Here is a 22964-nt window from a genome sequence, read left to right as displayed (position 1 = left end):
AATGTCTATTGATTGAGCAGCTACTTCATGCCAGGATGATACCCAAGCTCCCAAATTTGCTTCTTGAGGTAAGAATTATTGTAAATAAGGGAACTTGGGGCTCAGAGAGGCTAGGTATTGTGCCTGGACCTCACACCTCAGGGCTGGGATTCACACCCAGCCCACCTCATTCCAAAGCCTATGCCCTTAACCACCAGGCCACTGAAAGCCAGGCAAAGGAGATTCTGTCTGCCTAGAGCCGACACCTTGCAGGAGCCTCAGCCCCAAGGTTTTCTCCCATTTTCTCTCCTGGTGTCATTTCTGTCTTCTCCACCTCAGCAGAACACTTGAAATTGCCAGAGACGGCAACCCTGTTCAAATGGGCTAAAGGAAAAAAAGGGAACTTTGTTGTTGTCACAGCACTAAACAGTCCAGTGGGTAGATCTAGTTAGCCTAAAGCATGGCTAGATTCAGGTCCTCTGGAATGTGTCACTCTGTCTCGCAATTCTATGTTGGTGTCACCCTCAGGCAGGCTTCCCCTCATGGGGGCAAAGAAGCAGCTCTAGGTTCACATTCCTGCCAAGCCTGGGAGCCCTACTGAAGAGGGAACCTTTTCTCCATTTTCAGGACAGGTGGGTCTCTTTTACAGTTGCCACCTGCTGTGCAACAGGCACTGGGTGGGAGGGGTCGCAAGGGAACTTGTTAGAAATGCAAATTATAGGGCCCCATCTCAGGCCTACTGAATCAGAAGCTCTGGGGGTGAGCCCAGCAATCTGTGTTTTAACAAGCCCTCCAGGTGGTCCCGACACACTCAGGTTTAAGAGACACTGGGTTAGTGGGGATCTGTACAAGCCAGCAGTTAGAAGAGCCAGCAAGTTCCCCACAAAGAGACATGCTGAGGCAGGGCATTCTGTTGGACATACTGTGGGTGTACGTTCCCAGCTACTTCTGTTTCTCTCCCTTGTAATAAGGCAAGTATGAGAACTGTGAGTGGGGGCAATCAGACTATCAGGGTACTTAGCAGTGTGAATGTAGGTACCAACTATTTATGGAGTTGTCAGGAAAAGCCCACTGCCCAGCACCTGGGGTCTTTTGGGACCCCTCGGAGGTTGTAACTCCTCCAGCCAGGGAGAGGAAGCCAGCAGACCTGAGGGAATCTGGCTCCAAGCGCAGCCTGCACTGGGTGCAGGCAGCCCAGGGTAAGCTCCTGGGATCACTGTTGGACAGTTCTCTGTATTGCACCACACCAGATTTCTAGTAAAAATCCTGAAATCCTGGGGTTGAATCTGGACCAACTATGTGAGCTATGTGCCTATCCTTGAGCCAGTTTGGAGAGTGTATCCATGAGGAACTTACTGAAGCTGATTGACAAGGCCTGATCACATAAGCACCCCTGGCTGCCTCCATCACTTCAAGCAGATTTCCTAGCCTTGTCCTCTGGGGTAGTCCTGAGTGGGTCTCAGGGATAAGAATCTGGATTCCTGAAGTTTCCTGAAACCTCAGCTCCCCAAAGCAGAGCCGACCCCTGCCTGCTGCCTCTTGTAGTTCTCCTGACATAAGCAGGCCCTCAAGCCCTCCAAGCTCCTCATTACTTGTCTCCAACAAGACTTGAAAAGGGATTCCAGCACATCTAGCCTAGCAAGGCCCTCCCACCATAACCTGTCACGTGGAGGTGGGCAGAGGGCCTTGGTATGCAGGAAAGAGCTCTTGCCTAGAGGCAAGCAGGACACCTAGATCTGCAGGGTGACTTTGGACATCACTTAAACTCTCTGGGCCCGCATTTCTCCATATACAGATGCTGGATTTGGCTCTATAGATGCTCTAAGTTCCTTCAAGTTCTAAGATCCTAAGATTTTTCTAAAGTACTGTTTAATATTCTAAATATCCTAAATTTCCTGCCTTCCAAACAGCTCCTTCCCACCCAGTGGTGCCTGACACAGCCCTGAAAACTTGACATAAAACTCTTTATAGGGCTTCCCTGGTGGCGCAGCGGTTGAGAGTCCACCTGCCGATGCAGGGGACACGGGTTCGTGCCCCGGTCTGGGAAGATCCCACATGCCGCGGAGCGGCTGGGCCTGTGAGCCATGGCCGCTGAGCCTGCGCATCCGGAGCCTGAGCTCCGCAACGGGAGAGGCCACAACAGTGAGAGGCCCGCGTACCGCAAAAAAAAAAAAAAAAAAAAAAAACTGTTTATATATTTACAATAGCCAGGACATGGAAGCAACCTAAGTGTCCATCGACAGATGAATAGGTAAGGAAGATGTGGCACATATATACAATGGAATATTACTCAGCCATAAAAAGAAATGAAATTGAGTCATTTGTAGTGAGGTGGATGGACCTAGAGTCTGTCATACAGAGTGAAGTAAGTCAGAAAGAGACAAACAAATACCATATGCTAACACATATATATGGAATTTAAAAAAAAAAGGTCATAAAGAAACTTTTCTTCAAGGTTCTTGAAGAAAAGACGGGAATAAAGACGCAGACCTACTAGAGTATGGACTTGAGGACACGGGGAGGGGGAAGGGTAAGCAGGGACAAAGTGAGAGAGTGGCATGCACTTATACACACTACCAAATGTAAAATAGCTACTGGGAAGCAGCCGCATAGCACAGGGAGATAAGCTCGTGCTTTGTGACCACCTAGAGGGGTGGGATAGGGAGGGTGGGAGGAAGGGAGGCGCAAGAGGAAAGAGATATGGGGATATAAGTATACATATAGCTGATTCACTTTGTTATAAAGCAGAAACTAACACACCATTGTAAAGCAATTATACTCCAATAAAGATGTTTAAAAAAGCCCCCAAAACTCTTTATATACATGCTATATCACCGACCCTCAAAACAACCATCTGAGGTAGGTACTTCTGTCCTTGCCCAAAGTCACATGGTGAGTCAACAGCAGACCCAGGTCTCCTCCCTTCAAAGCCCAGTCCACTGTTCCACAAAATCCCCCAGGTCTTAACCTCCCTTCTCACTTTCCTGGAAAAAAAAAAATCCAGTTAGACCAGATACTATAGGACCCTTGGCCAATTCCTTCTTTCCCCATGAGGCCCAGGCATCAGGAGTGGAGTTGGGGGGAACAGTAGACACATCAGTTTTCATTGTGGATACCTGGTCAGTGTCAAACGCGTGACAGATTAGCAGATCTGAGATCAGAGGTAAGGCTGAGACCAGATGTGAAAGGAGAGGGTGTTTTTTTTTAAAATGAAAGGTTCTGAGAACTGGCAGGACACCTCCAAAGAGGAAATGAAAAGGCCAGGATAACAGAAACCAGAACCCCTAGGGGACTGGATGTGGGGGACTACATTGGATCTCACAGAGGGGACATCTGGACAGGTATTTCTTGAGTCTGGGAGCAGACAGATTTGAGGGAAGGGAGCGTGGCTGCCATGAAGGATAAGGCGTTTAACCTCTCCGGCTCAGATGAACAGCAGTCTCCCCCTTTTCTACTGAGAAGAGCTGGGATTCTGGTCTCAGAGTCCTACTGGGTACAAAAGCCAGCTCACTCTCTCAAAGCCTGTTTTCTGAACTGTACAACGGGAATTCAAGTCTCTACAAGGTTATCAGGAGGAATAAGTAAGTGCTTACTTAGAGCAATGGCTGGTACACAATTAGCTGTAAAAGAAATGGCAGTGGGCAGCAGTGGATCTCGGTCTGTTTTGACCATTGGTGTCATGATTGGTTGAGAGGTGGTTCCTGTGTCGTTTGTTGGCAATAATAGTTGAAGTGCCAAAGTTTTAAAATTATTTACAGCAGAGTCATAGCATACACTCATGTAACCTAATGCAACGTCAACTATATGCATGGAGAAAAAAAGGCTGAGAATTAACTGGGCAGGACACGTTGATGAGCATCCAAGCCCGAGAAAGCACGGGGAGGGTCTATTGAGCCTCTAGTTTTCAGCCTTTCACGCCCATCAGACCGCAGGCCATCGACAAGGGTTTTGCTTGACACCATATGCTTTTAAAAGTTAGACTAAACAAGCCCTTCTTTCTGTCACTCAGATGCATTTGCACTCAAATAGTAGAAGAAGTGGAGTTTCAATGCCAGATACAGCCAAGGGCATGCCAAGCATGATGCTGTGGACTCATGGTTGGGAAAGCTGATCTGAGAGGCAGGATTGGCCTCAATCTCCATCTCCTCATGTTCTCCTGTGTACTCAACTCTCACTCAGCTCTGGAGGAAGAAATACTAAAGAGAGCCCCATCGGCAACCCACTACCTTCTGTCAAAACGTCATGCCTTGAGTAGGGCAACCTTCACTTAAACACTCGCCATTTGTCTCACACAAGTGCCTGGCCCAGGACTCAGACCAACCTGAGGTGGGGTCCAGGCAGCACCACTTACCGTGTGATCTTAGGTCAGGCCATTTGGCCTCTCTGAATCTCTCCGCTAATTAATACCAGGTAATAGCCAGAGGCTGAGAATACAAAAACAAGCCACAAGTATGAATGTTCAGTCAAGTAGGGTTGTTTCAGGGATCTGTGCAGCTCAAGGATTAAAACTAAGGTCTCATCCTAGTGTTCAAGGGCTTTTGCTTTCCTGTCTCCCAGGCCACCTTTCTAGCCCTCTACCTCATAGCTCCCCCTATATTAAGCTCCCTGCCCCCTAACTCACTCCTGCTTAAGTTGTTCTGCTGCCCAAAATGCTCTTGCCTTCAATTCCTATTAAAAATCTTTAGTTCTTTCAAAATCCATTTCAAGGGACTTCCCTTGTGGTCCAGTGGTAAAGAATCCGCCTTCCAATGCAGGGGATGCAGGTTCAATCCCTGATCGGGAAACTAAGATCCCACATGCCACGGGGCAACTAAGCCCACGCGCCGCAACTACTGAGCTTGTGTGCCTCAACTAGAGAGCCCGCATGCTGCAAACCCCAGAGCCCATGCACTCTGGATGCACCACAGCTAGATAGAGAAAACCTGCGTACTACAACTGGAGAGAAGCCCACGTGCTGCAATGAAAGATCCCAAATGCTGCAAGTAAGACCTGACGCAGCCAAAAACATAAAAAGAAAATAATAAAATATTAAAAAACAAAACAACAAAATCCAATTCAAGCATCACCTTTTCCCTCCTGCCTTTCAGTGCTGCCAGGCACTGAACTCTAAAGCTGAGCAGAGAAAGGGAAGTGCCAAGAGATGGCAAATCTGTTTGTATGCCTGCCTTCTCCTTCTAGCTTGAGATTCCCAGCAGGCTGGGGTTAGGTCTCAAACATCCCAGCATCCCCATCAGGCCTTCCATGAGTGGAGGACCCTTAGAATAGTCCCTAGTTACCCTTCCCAGGCAGGTTCTTGTTTTTCTCTGACTTCCAAGACCAGAACAGGGGTTCAGTAAATGACAATTTAGGCAAATAGAGCACCCCATTTCCCACCCACCTTCCTGTGATTTGAATCATGATGAGGCCAGTTGTAACTGTGGACTTTAGGAAAGACGCTTAACTTCTGTAAGTCTCCATTCTCATCCATAAGATTAGGATAATAGTATTACTAAGCTTGTTGCGAAAATAATGAAACTACAAAGCACCTAGCACTCAGGAGGTGCTCAATAAACAACAGTCCCCCCAGGAGCAATGGATCAAGCCCAAGTGGAAATGGGGAGAAAACAATATTATAAATTGGAACAGAAAAAAATAAGGTAGAGGAAATAAATACAAACAGAGATTACAATAAATATAAATAGGTTAATCTCACTTATTAAATGACACTTAGGTTGGGTAAAAAACAGGCTGTTTACAAAAGACACACCTGAAGACACAAGAGTTCTCTCTTCATTTTATACAGTCTTCCAAGCCCAAGGGTGTGCCTGCAGCCCGTCACCCCACACTGCAACACAGCAGACTATTACAGCACATCAGACTATTACCCCTTGGCTTACACCCTACATTGTTGGCAGTGGATTATCTATAAAATAAAGGCTCAAAATTCTTTTAGGCACCAAAATTTTTATTAACCCACCTTCTTGCTCTCTTTTAACATTATAAACCAAATTAATCTCTTTTTGACCCAGAGTTGTGAAGAGAACATCAAGTTACAATGCACTTTTACGTTTCTCTGGCCCCTCTCAACCTCTGGCTGTCACTTCTCTCGTCCTTTCTTGGCTATCCCTTAACAATATATTCCAACCCCTCTAAAATAGGGACTAAAAGTACCAACCTCATCGTTCTGAGGTTTAAGAGAATGCCAAGCACTAAGCCGGGCTCTCAGGAGCATTCAAATTCCAACAGTTCCTCCACACCCTTTGACAGAGCTCCTTCTCATCTGTCATCGGCTGAGGAACCAATGAACCTATAAACCAAGAACATGGGTATAAAAAGTCCATAGGCCAAGTGAGGGCCTGGATGGTAAAGTGCATGGGCTTTGTGAACACCACTGCCAACTTCCAGCCTAAGGAAGGACTGACTGAGTGAGCAGTTCCAGAACCCCTGAGCTCATGGCTCCCTGTGGGTAACTCCCGTGTACCTCGATCATGACCAGGGCTTGAGGAGGGACTTCTCAATTCCCCCTGCCACACTTGGAACAGTATGAGGGATGCAGCAGAGGCCAAAGACTGAGTGACTAGCCCCAGGGAGTTGATGGGGAACATTATCAAACCAATCTCAAAGGTGGTGCCATTTGCTCTTGGGGAGGAGAGGTGGGACCCAGGCAAGGACAGCAGCTGGAAGGCAAAGGGCGGGCCTGGTTCTCAATAGCGGTAGTGATCAGGTTTGAAGGGGCCATCGCAGGACATGCCCAAGTACTGGGCCTGCTTCTCAGTCAGCTTGGTCAGCTTCACATTCAGCTTGCCCAGGTGGGCTTCAGCGACTGCTTCATCCAGCTGGGGAGAAACACAGAAAAAGCTGGAATCAGTGCCATGCTCTGGGATCCCTTACCTGCATCTAGCTGCCAAAAGAGGCAGGAACTGTTCTGTTGTGACATCTGCGGAGTGTTAAGCATATTACTTCATCCTATCCTCACAGCCAGCCTCCAGTGTGGCTTTTGGCTACTCAGCTCCCCTTCTTCAAGGGGGAACCAAGCTACATCCTCCCCTCCAAGCAGCCCTAATGGGACAATCAATTACATCTCCTTCCTTACCCTCCACCAACCTAAGCAGCTAACCAAAATGCTTCTCTGGAATTTATCTATGGACAGGACATATTTTCATGACAGGGGCTTTCAGGATTCCTAAACAGGGAGGCTATCAGTCTCTGCTCACCAGGGGCAAGTCTATTTGACAAATGAAGTGAATGTAGGGGGAAAAAAGAGCCAAGAGACAGAGAAAGAGCTCTGATGCCACTGATCCCTGGATCCAGTGTCTGAATCTTAGACGCCTCCATTACAGAACCAATAGAGTTCCTTTTTAGATTACACTGGTTGTGTTTGTTTCAAAATACATCCTTAGCACTGGTGGTATAGTGGTGAGCATAGCTGCCTTCCAAAATATGTCCTTAAAATCTTTGTCTATAAATTCATAAAACTCCTTCCTTCAAGAGGTGGAGCCTAAAAAAAAAAAAAAAAGAGGTGGAGCCTAATTCCTCACCCCTTGAGTGACTCAATTCTAATGAATAGAATAAAGCAGAAGTGATGGTGTGTGACTTGGAGACTGGGTCCTAAAAGGCACTTCAGCTTCCTCCTTTGCTCTCCCCCTGAATCTGGGGGAGGCCAGCTGCCATCTCATGAGGAAACTTAAGCAGCCCTATGGAGATACTCATGTGGCAAGGAACCACCTGCCAACAGTGATGTGAAGCGGATCTTCCAGCTCCTGTCAAGCCTTCAGATGACTGCAGCCCCGGCTGACATCTCGACTACAACCTCATGAATTAAGCTGCTCTCAAACTCTCAACCCACAGAAACTGAAATAATAAATGTTTATTGTTTTAAGCCAGTAAGTTTTGTATTTAAACTGCTATACGGTTAACAGATAACTAATACACCAGCTTGAACAGGGTTTCTATCTACCACTCGCCACCGAAAGGATCCTGACTAATTAAAAAATTGCCATCTCCTTTCACAAATGTGGAAATCAAGGCTCAGAAAGGTGCAATGACTTGCCCAAGGTCACAAAGCTAGTTAATGACAGAGCTAGGATTTGAATCCAGGGTCCACCTGGCTCCAAAGTCCCATAACTTGTCTCAAGTTATCGTCTCCAAGGCAGCTTTGAAGAGACAGAACAGAAACCAAGGAGGACAGAGGCTGGGGTTAGATAAGGCCTATTTCTAAGTCTGACCAGTGCTGAAATGCATAAAGTGGGCCTGAGAAGAAGGGCAAGTGGCTGTACTTAGAGAAGGATCAACCTTAAGCGGGGCTCTCACTTTCTCAGCATCCAGCTCCGGGTGGGGCCTCTTTCTACCCCCAAGTCCCATCCTATAATGGCACAATAGCCTTTAACCACAGCCCAGCCCAGATAGCTTTACATTCCCAAATGGTTTCACACTCACGGTCTCATTAGAGGCTCAAAAACACCCTTAAGAAGGAGGCCAGGGTTTATTCTTCTATTTAACAAATGAAGAAACTGGGGAGAGGCAGGCAAAGGCAGGAGCAGAGCCCAGCCCTAAGTCCTAAGTCCACGTCAACTCTGGAGGCAAAATGAAGGTCTCCAGTGCCCAGAGGACACAATGAATTCTCCCTTCTCTTGGCCTGGCCTAGCCGAGAACACCCTTCCTTCTCCCTGCTGGGGAGGACATAACGGTTAACAACTTGGACAGGCAGGGGTGGGACATACTCTTGGCCCAATACTTTGCAGCTGTGGAGGCAAGTCACCCTCTGAAGCTTAGTTTCTTCTTCTGTAGGCTGGGTCTCTCAGAGCTGGTACAGAGATCAGTGATATTCAAGAGCGCTTGGTGCAAGTACCTTAAGAAATGGTGGCTGCTGTCTCTGTCATTGTTAACCAAGGTACGTAATCCCTCTCCCACATCTCGCATGTGAGATGTGAAGCCTGTCCCCAACCCGTATCTTGGCAGTGATGAAGGAAGAAGACGGGATGGGGCCAGGTGCTGGGGTAGGAGGTGAGCTCTTTGCCTTCTCACTTCCAACCCCAGCCTCATTTTAAAGGCCTGCCCAATCTCTCACTATATTCACAGTCGTATTTCCTCCAACTGAGATCAGATGAGGGGTCGAATGAGATTTTTTTAACCGCACAACCAGCATGGGGACCTGGCAGGCTGCCCAGGACAGGACAGCCCCTTGAGGCCCTTACAGGTAAAACCCCTGGTCAGGCAAGACAGTGCCTGAGGAAGACTAGGGGGAAAGGAGTTGGCTGGCTCGGGGGCAGACAACCCAGCCTCTTCCTGCTTCTCATCAGTTGGCAGACCAGCTTTTCAAAGGGTGGGAGGAGTGGTATGAAGACTCCACCGCAGCCTCTCCAGCAGCCAAGGGCTGGAAGCAAGAGCTACTCTTACCATTTAGCTGAGAGGGAAACTGAGGCCCAGTCAGGCAAAGTAGCAAAGCCAAGTTCACCCATGACACTGGCAAAAAAAAAGCCAGGACTAAAACACAGTGTTCTGATCTGTGGGAGAGGGCGGAGGCAGGGGGTGTTAGGACAAGCACTGGATTTGACGTCAGACGACCTCATTGTCATGGTTAATCTGACCACACACTCACAACACGTCAGGTGCCATGCTCAGTGTGTTAGTGGCATCATCCCATTCCAAGGCCACAATCACGCAGCCTGGAGGCTGCATTCGGCTTACAAACACGTCCAAGTTAAACAACCTGGTTATATTTAAAAGCTGAATATTTCACATAAATATACTCATATCTAGCTTCCTTTGAAACGTCAGGAGCCCTGGTCCAGTGGGTCCAGGTTGCTCACAGGCAGCCAACCTCTTCAACTGGGGCACGTGCTCTTTGGTCAGTTCCCACCCAGCCCATTTGCCTGCCCAATCCCTGTGGGCATGTGGGTTTGTGACCTGTGATCTAAGGAAATCCTCACAATCCTTAAGGAGGTACCATCACCTTCGTTTTACAGATAAGGAAATGGAGGCACAGTTACACAGCCTCTAAGTGGTAAGGGTGAGATGCAAACCTGGGTGTGTCTCACTCCAAAGCCCATGCTCCTCTCACCACCCAGCCCTGCCACCCTGGGAGTTATTCCCTGCTTTGGGCCCCAATTTCCTCCTCTGTTAAATGGAGAGAATGATTTCTGCCCTGCGGAGGACACTATGAAGATCTTCAAGGCCTGCATGGAGAGCCCAGGGCTGGACACATGACCCTTGGCCAGGGGTGGAGGTAGGAACCCACCTTCTTGGGCAGGAAGTGGACCCCAACGGGATACTTGTCTGGGTGGGTCCACAGCTCAATCTGCGCCAGCACCTGGTTGGTGAAGGAGTTGCTCATCACGAAGCTGGGGTGGCCCATGGCGCAGCCCAGGTTGACCAGCCGGCCCTCAGCCAGAATGATGATGCGGCGCCCATTCTTCAACAAGTAGCGGTCCACCTACAAGTGGGCAGCACAGCGGTAAGGGCTGGTGGGCACAGCTCCCAGTGTCCACCCCTATCCTCATCCTACCCTCCTGTCCAGCAGGCCTCCCGACCTCCAGCAGGGCCCACAAAGGGCCTGGACTGCCCCAGAACAACCTCCAGCACAGGGCCTGGCACACACAATTAATAAGAGCCAGTATTTGTTATGCAACCCTGAGCGGCAGACCTCATAGGTCTGCTGTGAGAATTTAAAGAGCTGACATGTACAAGGCACTTAGTTTAAGTACTACGTATTAGCTAATGTTATTATTATTGGCACATGCCCTGGGCTAAGAACATACATATAACCATATATACATATATATACAATATATATATAAAATTATCACATTTAATCCTACTAACAACCCTGTAAATTAAGTACTGCTATTATCCCCATTCCACAGATAAAGGAACTGAAGTTTAAAGGGTTAAGTTCTTTGTCCAGAGCCACACATTACAAAGTGGCTGCAACATGAGCCTGGACAGTCTGAGGACAGATCCCACGTTCTCAATCACCATGCCTAGTAACAAGTTGAATGCAGTGGTACTCAACCTTGGCTGCACTTCAGAACCATCTTGGGACCTTTAAAAATGGGGATGCCTTGGCCTCACTCCAAGATTCCAGTTTAAGCAGCCCTGAAACCAGTCCCTCTTCCACCCATCCCACTGCCCAGGTTGCCAGAGCCTCATCACCTGACTTCCTGGACGGCCAGCCCACGAGCACGCCCCCCTCGGTGCTCCATCCACCAAGCCTGCTGGCAGGGCTGGGGCTTCTCACCTGGGGCTTGATGTTCACCTTCTCCACAGCGTTCTCGTTCAGCCACTTGACGTCAATCTCCACGTCAAAGTGTCCGATGTTACACACAATGGCGTCATCTTTCATCTGTTCAAAGTGCCTGTGGAGGAGCCCCAGCCTGTGACAGACTGTCAGGGACCAAAAGCAGCCGCAAGCCTGCCCCCTCCTTCACTCCCTGGGACCCCCCGCCTGGCGCCTACCGGCCGAGGATGATGTCAATACAGCCCGTGGTGGTGACAAAGATGTTGCCCTCCTGACAGGCCTCATCCATGATGGTCACCTCATAGCCTGTGTAGAGACAGTGTCTGTGCGTCATCCAGGGTGGCCTTGCCCCCGCTCTGGCCCCAGTGGCTGACAACCAACCTTCACCCTATCATACCCTCCATGGCAGCCTGAAGCGCATTGATGGGGTCGATCTCCGTGATGATGACACGGGCCCCGAAGCCCCTGAGGGCCTGGGCACAGCCCTTGCCCACGTCGCCATAGCCCGCTACCACCGCCACCTTGCCCGCAATCATCACGTCCGTGGCCCGCTTGATGCCATCTATGAGGGACTCCCGGCAGCCATAGAGGTTGTCAAACTTGCTCTGAAAGGAGAGGGGGCAAGGCGGCTACGGGGGCAGGCGAGGCCCTGGGGCCTCAGACCCGCTCTCAACATCTCAGCCTGGTGGGCCTTGGGCTGATCACCTCCTGGGACCTCTCCCCACCCGCTAATGTGCTCATGTGCCCCTTGCCCGGCTCAGTCCCACGACTTTCTCCCTGGCCTTTCTCTGCCAGTCCAGAAGGCTTCCTGCGGATCAACTACGAGAGATTGTCCGGTCAAAGAATCTGCTTCACGTTAAACCTCTTGATGCCCAGCTCTGAGGCTCACTGCACAGTTCTTTGCCTCTTTAATGCCTTTAATGCTTTGCCTCATGACCCTAAGTCTACAACCCCTTTCTCCCCTCAAATGAGGGCTAAGCCCCTAGCCTGCAGCCTTCCCAGGGGACTTTCTGCAGGGCCTACTCCTGAGCTGCTCTGGGAACCAACAGCTGGAGCCATCACTGCCCCACAGGTTCACCTTGGTGACAGAGTCGTTGACATTGATGGCAGGCACCTTCAGGATCCCGCTGGCCATCATCTTGTACAGGTTGTGGACCCCCGTTGTGGTCTCTTCGGAGATGCCTCGGATGCCTGAACAAGAGAGGAGGGGATGAATTTCAGGCTAGGAAGGAGTGGCCCAAGGGACAGGGTGGCCTCTGAGATGAAACTCCAAGAGCCTCAGAGAGCCCACAACTGAACTCACCCAAATTCCTTACCTTTCCCTCCTAAAGCCGCTCCTCCTTCTGGGTTCCTATCTCTGTAACGGACACCACAGCCCACCTAATCACCTAGGCCAGCATGAGGGAGGAGCCACCACCATCACCAGGCCTAATGATTCTACCTCCCAACAACTCCCGAACTCATCACTTGCACTGTCACTGCCCTAGTCCCTGCCACCACTGTCACTTGCCCGTCCCAGCCACAACTCATCCTCTACACAGCAGCCATTTTTTTTTGCTGTACGCAGGCCTCTCACTGTTGTGGCCTCTCCCGTTGCGGAGCACAGGCTCCGGACACGCAGGCTCAGCGGCCATGGCTCACGGGCCCAGCCGCTTCGCAGCATGTGGGATCCTCCCAGACCAGGGCACGAACCCGTGTCCCCTGCATCGGCAGGTGGACTCGCAACCACTGCGCCACCAGGGAAGCCCACAGCAGCCATTTTTAACATGTACATTTGCAGGGAAGTCTTTTCAGTACCATCCAATTACTTCCCTTTACTCTCAGGATCAAGCCAAACTCTTTTCTCAGTCTATTCTATTAAGTCTTTACACATCTGATCTTCACTAAAGCTCCAGCCACAACCTGCAATTCTCCCCAGTGAAGGAAGCTGCCATGCTGGCTAACTTTCTGTTTCATGAATGGTCTATCCATTCCTGCCTCAGGGCCTTTGCACTCACTACACTACCCCACTTTCCTCCCCACCTGCTTTTAACAAAGCTGACGGCTTCCCAGCTATTCTCAGCCCTGGCCTTGGCATGCCCTTGGGCCAGCCAGGCCTCCCCTAGCCACCCAGCCCCGAAGCCAGGCCCCAGCACACCTACAGGAGCCTGCTGTTCTCCCATCTTCCACAGAATCTGCTGCTCGAGGAACTGGGAGTCCTGCCAGGCCTGCTGATTTCATGCGGGCAAGCAGGCCCCGTTTAAATCACTAGCACCCAGCCCACCCACCCATCCTACTCACCTGACAGGAGCTGTGGGTACTTGGTGTGGATGAGGTTGGTGAGGTCACCACCATCGTCCAGAATCATGTTGAGGGGCCCGTCCTTGAAGTACAGCGTCTGCTCAATGCACCACAGATATTCCTCGTCCGTTTCACCCTTCCAGGCGTACACTGGAGAGTGAGTGGCACATCAGGGCCTGGCCCTCCCCACTGGCACTTGCTCCAGGGACCTACCTGGATAGAGCCAATACTATCTCCTTCCTAATTCCCATCCCCTGCTACCTCTAGCACCTCTGAGGACTCAGCAATGGTAAGAACACAACTTGGAGCCAGAGAAATCTGAGTGCAAATCCTGGTTCTGCACTCACCAGCTGTGTGACTTTGGGAAAATCAGTTCACCTCTCTGAGCCTCAGTTTCCTCATCTATAATAGTATGGATTATGAGACAGAGGCCAAGTACAGACACACACCCCCCCCCATATATAGGTATCTGGAAATAATTATTTCCTTTCCTACCTCTTCTGTCTGGGCCCCCAACCCAGTGACCAGGGCTCCTACCCACAATGCCTACTGCTAGGATGGAGGTGCACAGGGGCAGGAAGCCACACTCAGGTGGACCCAAGCGAGACAAGATCCAAGATTCATTATGCACTGAAAGGACTTGATGGGCCAGCAGCCTCTGTGGTAGGTTATCCTAGGCAAAGTCTGGCCAAAAACTACTAACAGCAGCTACCACGTATGGAGCACTTTCTCTGTGCCAGACATTACTCTAACTGCTTCATGCCCCGTCTCATTTTTCCTCACAGAAACTCTGTGAGGCAGCCATTACCATCATCATCACTTACAGATGCCCAGAGAGGGGCTAAGATGTGCCCAGATCACTCAGCATGGCATTCCTGAGCAGGCATCAGAACCCAGGGCTCCTGGGAATTCGAGGGCAGACCAGTGGTTAGGACTCTGCACTTCTACTGCTAGGGGCCCAGGTTTGATCCCTGGGCCCCTAGGGTCAGGGAATTAAGATCTCGCAAGCCGCATGGCGCCGCCAAAAAAAAAGAAGCCAGGGCTCCTGACTGCCAGCCCAGGCTCCTCCCATCATATGGGACAACTGAGACACAGGTGTGGGGCTCCCATGAACCTCCTGTGAGCAAAGGATACCTGCCAAAGCAGGGCCAGCTTCCCCTCCCCCAAACTGGGGCAGACAATGGTATTAAAAACAAAACCTTTCCCAGAAAAGGGCCATGGAGCCCAAACTAGGCTGAGGAGTTGGGGACAGGCTGTTCCAAGCTTGGTCAGTCTTTGGAGAGGTCCTCCCCCACTCTTTACTCTCCACCTGTGTCTGGTTAGAAGGAACTGTGAATGTCCTATTTCATCATCATCAGAGCTAACCACTGCCCTCCTCAAGCCCAGGCAGACTTGTGTCTATTTCCCCAGCAGCTTGTGAGAAAGTCTTTCCTCTTTGGTCCTGGTATTTCCCCAGCACCCTAGACCATCAGATACTACGCAATGGACCTCTGGGACTTTTTTATGCCCAGTATCCCTCCCTGATTCTTTCGGAAACAGACCCACATCATTCCTTTAGAGGATTTCCCCTCTTCAACATCATGTGGTTCCCAATCATTAGATCCCACCCTTCCTGATCACATGACTTGAACTGGGCAAGTAAGTGCCTTCAATAGGATTTTAGATGACAGTTGGACAAAACAGTACTTTCCAATGGGTCACTAGGCTAGGATTCTGTGGCCATGACTCCTCTCCTCTGCCGCAGGGAAGTCTGTAGCAGTAAAAGTCAGTGAAGCCATCAGCAGGAGTGAAGCCATCCCCCAGCAGCAAGCTGCCCTCACCTGGAATGCCAGCCTTGGCAATGGCAGCTGCTGCATGGTCCTGGGTGGAGAAGATATTGCAGCTGGACCACCGCACCTGAAAGAGCCAGCAAAACAGGGCTGCTCGCAGACAGTTCAGAAGACCAAGGTCACTGGACAGGGATAAGAAAACACCCTGGAGCTAGGGCCGAGAGGCTCGGGATCTACATCCAGCCAGTTCTGCAACCTCAGGCTGGGTTGCAAATGGCAACCAGTGGATGGGAGTGGATGGGAGCCAGAGCACTGACAAGACCCAACTTATGTTAAAACATGGCTCTGCTGTGTGGAAGGGAAAAGGCTCCACACGGAAGCAAGGAGACAAGGGCAGAAGCTGTTGTTAGAGTTCAGACAAGAAATGCACCTCTAGCAGTGGAAGCGATGATGCGTGTACTTTGAGGGCTGAGCTGACAGGATTGCTGCAGGGTCCGTTGTTGGAGTAAGAGAGCAAGAGGAGTCAGGGACGACCCCAGGTTCTGAACTGAGAGGGCCTGTAAGGCTGAAGTCTGCATCTGCCTACACGGGGAAGCCTCCAAGAAGAGAAGGAAATCATGCGTTCCTTTGGACATGTTGAGACTGAGAGGTCAATTAGATCTCCAAGTTGAAGTGATACATCAGCTGCTGGGTATACAAGTCTGGAGTTCCAGGGAGAAGTCCAGGCTAGTACATAAAACTGGGAGTCATCACCATATAGACAGCATTTAAAGCCATAAAATCAGATTGCCAAGAGCGTGAGTATAGAAAAGAAAGAAGAGGTACAAGGACTGAACCCTGGTGTGTTCTGTAGCTGACTTTTGCTGCTCTGCCCTGCCCCCCGCTTTGGGAAACATCTTGCCCCCAGAGAAGTTGGAAGAGCTGCAATCACTGGTACACATAACCCAGGCTGAACCAATCAGAGCGCGCCATCCTTCCAGCAGCCATGATTGGCTAAGGGCAGGCACATGACCCCAGGAAGGCCTGGGAGAGCCAGTCCTTAGACGACTCAGTAGGACGCCGGGCTTGAGTTTTTCCTATCAGAGCTCCCCAGTCAGGAGAATGTGAACTGAGGGCAGTCAGACACCGTCTTCCCAGGGAGAGAAAATCTGCAGAGCAGTCACGACAAATGGAGGTGAGGGGGCACTGTGACAAGGCTGTAGCTGGACCCCCTGCTGGGCCTGAGGGGGCACAAGACTGGAGTTCCCCACTGCACAAGAACTGCTGCTGCCGGCCTCACCTCAGCACCCAGGGCAACGAGGGTCTCAATGAGGACAGCTGTCTCCACGGTCATGTGCAGGCAGCCGGCAATGCGGGCGCCCTTCAGTGGTTTGGAGGCCGAGTACATCTCCCGCATGCGCATCAGGCCCGGCATCTCATTCTCTGCGAGGTCCAGGGCCTTGCGCCCCCAGGCGGCCAGGCCGATGTCAGCTGTAGGGGCAGGATGGATGGGAGTTCGTGAGCCACCTCATCCCACGAACCACAAAGCACCGCCACTCAGCACTCCTCCACTTGCGGACTCGAAGCACTAGACTGGGTAATCTGGTCACTGCACTCTCTCACTCACGCAACAGGGATTTATGGAGCCAGGGCAGTCAAAAAAGAAAGACATGGTCCCTGCCAGTAACCACAGCTTACTTACAGCCTTGTGGGAGAACACATTTAATCAAAGAAGCACACAGGACCATGAATATTACAACACAGGTAAGTGCCCCCTTGAAAAATAGCTATCGGCCTATATATACCTCCTGCTACCCTTTCTGCTGCCACCTACCAACGTCCTCATTCCCTAAAGATTTTAGCTCCTGGCTCTCCACATTCCTAGTCACCACTCTTGGTGACTTCAGCACTCATAAATGATATAATCTAACACCTTGGACTCGGCACAGCTCCTTGATCTCCTTGAAGATATAAAAATGCTTCTCCAGTCCTAATGTTTCTCTCCACATGGAGGGAACTCATCTGTGTAACTAACACTCTGGGCCTCTCTCTGCCCCAGGGGAAGTGGAGTGACTTGTCTAGTAAACTTAGGAGGAATAAACTGGGCATGTGCAGTTCAGGTCTCCCTTGTTTTGCAAGCAAGCAGCAGCCAACCTACCTGCAGGAAGTGTGTTCTTCCACATAGAGACCTACCCAGGCCCACCCTGCCTGTAACTGGTGGATTAACGGCTGAGTTTGGGGTTCAGTTAGCATGATCATTGGGACTTTGACAGTAATCTACATTCTCTGGCTTCGATGTTATTAGTCATCCCTTGGTCTCTACAGCAGATTGGTTCCGGGAACGCCTGTGGACACCAAAATTCTCAGATGCTCAAGTCCCTTATATAAAATGGCATAGTACAATGAATACTACTACTCCTCTCCCTTATAATCTCACCCTCCCTCCCCTGCCACACTAGCCCATTCTCAAGGTCAGTCCCTAGGTCAGTGTTTGCAAACTTCCCTGATAAGGGTCATCTGGCATGCTTACAAGTCTCCCCTGGGGAATCAAATTCAGTAGGTCTAGGATGGGGCCTGGAACTCCTCGTGATTTTTATCTTTAGGGGAGCTTAGATCCTGCCAATCACCCAAAAGGGGTGGTGGGTGGGAGGCAAAGGACTATAGAGAATTTAGTAAGAAATAATAAAACCAACTAAGTCACTCTGCTTCCTACTGTACATCTAAACAACTTCACAGATGCAATATAACCCCCATGGGAGGGACTACTCCCACTGTGCCTCAGCACACACCCACTCCACCCCTGCCCACTTCGGCAGGCCATCACCCATGATACTCTCCCTTGGAAATCTTGATTTCAAGCAACCGACTCTGGCCATGTCCCATCTTTCCAAAACTCTCTGTCTAGAGCCCAAACTCCAATAAAGCTGCAACGGGTCAGGTCAGAACCTTTAATCCGTTTATCCTACCAATTATCACTGTCCCTCACTGCACCCTTCATGTTCTCAACATGGTCCACAATTTAGATTCCACTGTCCCTTCTACTCTCTTGTTCTCTGAGAACTCCTCAGCAAAACTCCCACCCTGGTTAAACCCAGCCCTCCACTGCACCTACGTCATTGAGCCCAGCAGGAGGAAAATGATGACCACACCAAGAGTTTCATTTATTAAGACCACAAATCTCAAGGGACACTCCAGCAATCTTATTACATCTTCTTAGTAAATTTACCACCTTTCCCACTCCAAACTTCTAACCTTTCCTCATCAACTGATGACCTCACTTCACAATTCATCGAGAAGAATTCAGAACAATGCCACTCTTCCTCCAGGAATCCACTAGTCCTCCTCACATGTAGTTACGGACCAGGCATTCCTTTGTTACAACAGACAGAGCTGTCTCTGCTCTGTGGGGTCTGATCCCGTATTGTTTTACCTCCTTGATGACTTCACTACTCCACTAAAACTGCTCTTCTCAAGGTCTCTGTAAGGCCTAATCCCCATAACTAATGGTCAACTACCTATGTTCATGTTTCTCCCTGCAGCACGAATAGCACTAAGTACTCTCTCCTGAAACCCTTTCTTTGCTTGGCTTCTATGCCTGTCTTTCCGTGGCTTCCCTACCACCTTCCTGGATCCTCTTCCTGTCACAGACTCTAAAGTTTAGAAGCCCTCAGGGATTCATCATCTCCCTCTTCTCTCCTACCAGATGAGCTCATCCCATTTTATGGCTTGAAATACCTTTTCTATGGAAATGTCTCCCACACATTCATCTCCAGCCCAATCTTCTCCCCTGAACTTGAGACTCATATAATCCAACTGCCTATTCAGCATCTCAATTTGGATGCCCAACTAGATTATGTGTCAAGTTTGAGCCCTCGTGACTCCTTGCCTTCACCCCCAAACTTGTCACTCCCCAAATCTTCCCATTTTAGGAAATGAAACCACCATTCGACCAGCTGCTCCAGCCCAAAACTTACGATTTCTTGATTTCTCTTTCTCCCTTGCACCCCCTTTCAACCCATCAGCACACTGTTGGCTCAACATCCCAAATACAAGCAATTCAACAGCATCTCATCACCTTGGATCACTGAAGCCACCTCCTCACTGGTCTCCCTGCTCCCACGTACTATTCTCCCCACAGAAGTCAGAGAAACAAACTTTTCAATTTTAAAATATATCACCTCCATTCTTCTGCTCAAGTAAAAAACAAGCCAACATCCAATGGCTTCCGCTTAACCATGAATAAAATCCTAACTCATCACATGGCTTTAGGGTCCTACCCAGGTGACTGCCCACCCTTCTCCCCCATCTCTCCACCCTCTTCTCCCCCTCTCTAGTTGCTTAACCACATGAACCTCCGGGTGAGCTAAACTCATTCCCACCTCAGGGCTTTAACCAAGCAGCTCTCTTACCCTGGAAGGCTCCTCCCCAAGCACCTGATACAGTACCTGGCACACAGCAGGGGCTCAACAAAAACCTGGAAACAGGAAAGAACTTGGTATATTGTTGCTGGAGGAACAGAGTGTGCCAGGGTGACTCTAGTAGAGGGAGTAAGATGATGAGTCAGGACTTTATTCCTATAGAGTTTTAAGGGGAGTATCATGACCAGACTTGTCTTCCGAAAAGCCCTCTTTGGTTGCTGCATGTATCTGTGGAGCAAGAGACCCGGGGACACCTTTGAGGAGGGAGACCAGGACTGGGGTGGTGGCCACAGAGACAGAGAATTGAGCAGATCTCCTCACTTATAAAATGGAGACAATACTACTATATTATCCGTATGCATGTCTGTCCCACCCTCATCCTTGAGTCACCCTTGTACCTCTAGTGCCCAGCTGGGCCTGGCACAGAGAAGGGGTCCACAAATGTTTACCAACCACACCTGTTGTTAGGACTGAATGAGAGAAGGTCCACGAAAGGGGCTGGCAAGAGACAGGGTTAGCAAACAAGAAACAAATCTGAACCTAGTCCAACTCCCAGCATTTACCAATGAGGAAAGGCTCAGAGAAGGGTTTGCCCCAGGTTCCACAGCCAGTCAATGGCAGAGGCAGGACTGGTGGCCAGGGAGGGCTAGAGCCAGAGGCTCCTGGGAGGCACACAGCAGTAGCGGACAATGGTTCCCGTCCTATCCTAAGCTTCACCCCCTCTGCCACCACCTGTCCCTCTAGCCAAAAAGAACTCTTTCACTGCCCTCAGGACAGCTGTGTCAGCCCTGGTGTTTTCGTGGGTCCCTCAGCTCCAAGGGCACAGGAGGGTCTGGCACTCTAAGCTCTGGGGGTTTTGGTGCCCAGGAGAGCTGAGGACTTGCAGAGGTTGCAGTAACACCTGTCCCAGGACAAGCTAAGAGGCATAATAGCAAAACCCTCTCTGAGCCGCAGTTTCTTCATCTGTAAAGTGGGAATAATCATCCCTAACCTTCTATGAGCCCTGAGGATTAAAGAAGATGCCATATGGGCAAGGTCGGGCACACTGTGCCCTCCCTGATGGAGGCGTCCTTCCTCCAACCCTACCTAGCCAAGCTTCTCCACTTCCAAATGCAGCCTTATCTGCTGCCACACAACCCAAAGCCCTCAACCCTAACCCATCCAACTCTCCACAGTGTAACATGTCCCCATTCCAGTTCTGCCACTGGACCTTGACTTAGTCTTTCTGGGCTTCAGTTTCATCCACACAATAGGGACAATAACCTTCTCTGGCCTGCTACTTGATAAACTACTATTGACAGGTTGTTATTTTCCACAGTCTTTGCAAGTCACTTCCTGTTAGGGCTTCAGTTTCTTCCTTTGTATCATGAGATAAAGTCCACCTCTAAAGATCATTCTGTAAACAAATGTAAATCCCCAGATACATAGCAAGTGCTCCATGAATGATGCTTTTCTCCAGGTTGAATGGTGTCTTGAATTTACTTTAAAAATTGCTAGCCAGGCTGAACTGGTTTTTGCTGAAAGGTCATTAGGGTTATTCCAAATGTGGTCACTTATATACAGTGGTGAAAAGGTGGGCACAGCCTGGGTTCATATCCTGCTCCACCACCTCCCAGCTGTAAAAATGTGGGCAAGTTACCTTTTTTCCTGGGTTTCAGTAAACCCATCATAAGATGAGAAAGTAATAGTCCCTTCCCTAAAAACCCATTAGAATAAAATGAATTAATCTATAATAAACGTAGAAGGCAATGCCCATTCCATAGTAAACGCCCAATAAACGTTAACTATCAGTGTATCAGCTTCAATCCATAGAACAGCAGGAAGAATTTTTCTAACCACTCCAAAATTTCTTCGAGATTCTCTGTATGACTGTACCTTCTGGCCAGGTGGGTGACCCCAAAAGGTTGAGTAACAAGCCCAAAGTCCCTGGTAAGTGGACTAGCCCGGCCTCAGGCTTAGTCTCCAGGCCTCTCCCCACGTGCCCTTCGGGGCCCCAGTGCCCTCGCCTTCCCTGTAGGAGGCTCAGAGAGGGTGGGCACTTGCCCGGGACCACCAAGTAGCCAAGGAGCCGGTCCAGGCCCAGGAGGCAGGATCCAGGCCCCCTAGGTCCCGGCAGGTGCCACTGGTCCCAGGCCGTGGCCAGGTGCCCGCTGCCCGCCTGCCCCAGGAGGCTCTGGCAGAACACGCCGCCAGTTCGCTGCTCCGCGGGCCTCGCTGCTGCACCGGCCTCGCGGGGCACGCCGGGACGCATAGTCCGCGGCCGCCTCCGAAGACCCGCTCGCGGCGGCGGGAGAACTCCAACCCCCAGACGGCCTCGCGCGGCCAAGACCGCGCTGTGCCGGCGATTCAAGGGGGTCCTTCTGAGCACCCCGGGTCGGCTCCGCGGCAGCCGCCCCAACAGGCCCCCAGCGGAGGCGGGGCAGACGCGGCCGACTGCACGTCCTGGAACTCACCGACTTTGTAAGGCAGCTTGTCCGACATGCCGGCGGCGTTTCCGCACGGAGTGATGGATACGAGCGAAGGGTGCCGAGCCACGGGCTGAGGACTGGAGCGGGGCAGGCGGCGCCGGTTAGGGGCCTGCGCGTGGCGCCGGCGCCTTTAAATATCTTCCCCTGGTTTGCATATTCATGAGTCCCGCTGGAGCTGAGCCATAGGGGCGGGGCAAACGCACGGGGGCGGGGCCGGAGTGAACTTTGGTCCCTGCTGAGCGCAGTTTTTTTCCCATGCGGTCCTTCCACCTCCCGCCCTGGGCAGCGAAGGGAGATGGGGATAGGCCTGAGAAGTAACTCGAGGCTGTTCTTTCTTTCATTCGTTCAACCAGTAACACTGATGTCAGAACCGGGTGAAACTGAAATTCCAAACAGTTCACTTCCCCGAACCTCAGTTTCTTCTTCAGTAAAGTGGGCAGAATGATACCTACCATACAGATTCTAAGTTGCAATATGTCAAGTTCCTAGCACATCCTAGACCTTCCACCCTCCTCCCACTATCCTGAGTTTAGTTAAATTTGTGTGCGTGTTTATACTTTTACTACATATGTATAAATCATTAAATGCTTCATAGAATTCTTTCTGTGTTTAAAACCTTCATATAAATGGTACCATACTGAAAAAAAAAAAACAATGGTACCATACTGTACTTATCCTTCTGCAGTTTGCTTTTTACTGTTAAGAGCCATGCATAGACTTTGAATGTATTCATTTTTGCTTCTGTATAGAATTTCATTGTCTACATCCCATGATTAATTTATCTGTTCTCCTGTTTGCTGGCATTCGGGTTGTATAGTCAGTCTGCCATTATTGCATACATGGAAAAATGAACATT

The 22964-nt window shown here is 50.2% G+C and overlaps 2 protein-coding genes across 3 annotated transcripts in view; both read right to left on the bottom strand.

Annotated features, from left to right (window-relative positions):
* The window catches only part of PXMP4 (peroxisomal membrane protein 4), a 772061-nt gene that overhangs the window by 561183 nt on the left and 187914 nt on the right, over nt 1–22964 (bottom strand). The gene's annotated exons all lie outside the window — the stretch shown is intronic.
* On the bottom strand, nt 5903–22250 carry AHCY (adenosylhomocysteinase). 2 transcript variants are annotated; one of them, XM_004272741.3, is made up of 10 exons: nt 22094–22250; nt 16523–16713; nt 15295–15370; nt 13475–13624; nt 12273–12385; nt 11592–11799; nt 11413–11500; nt 11195–11312; nt 10196–10390; nt 5903–6794 (listed from the first exon to the last, which is right to left on the bottom strand). In XM_004272741.3, exons 1-10 carry the CDS (start codon nt 22119–22121, stop codon nt 6663–6665), a joined length of 1299 nt encoding a protein of 432 aa, XP_004272789.1. In that variant the 5' UTR covers nt 22122–22250; the 3' UTR covers nt 5903–6662. The 2 variants fall into 2 exon arrangements, with proteins under 2 accessions (XP_004272789.1, XP_049554888.1); XM_049698931.1 differs by lacking the exon at nt 22094–22250 and adding an exon at nt 19632–19653.

The sequence above is a fragment of the Orcinus orca genome, chromosome 16 (genome assembly GCF_937001465.1).
Source record: "Orcinus orca chromosome 16, mOrcOrc1.1, whole genome shotgun sequence".
NCBI classification, from domain to species: Eukaryota; Metazoa; Chordata; class Mammalia; order Artiodactyla; family Delphinidae; genus Orcinus; species Orcinus orca.
This window is presented reverse-complemented; position numbering and strand designations above follow the sequence as displayed.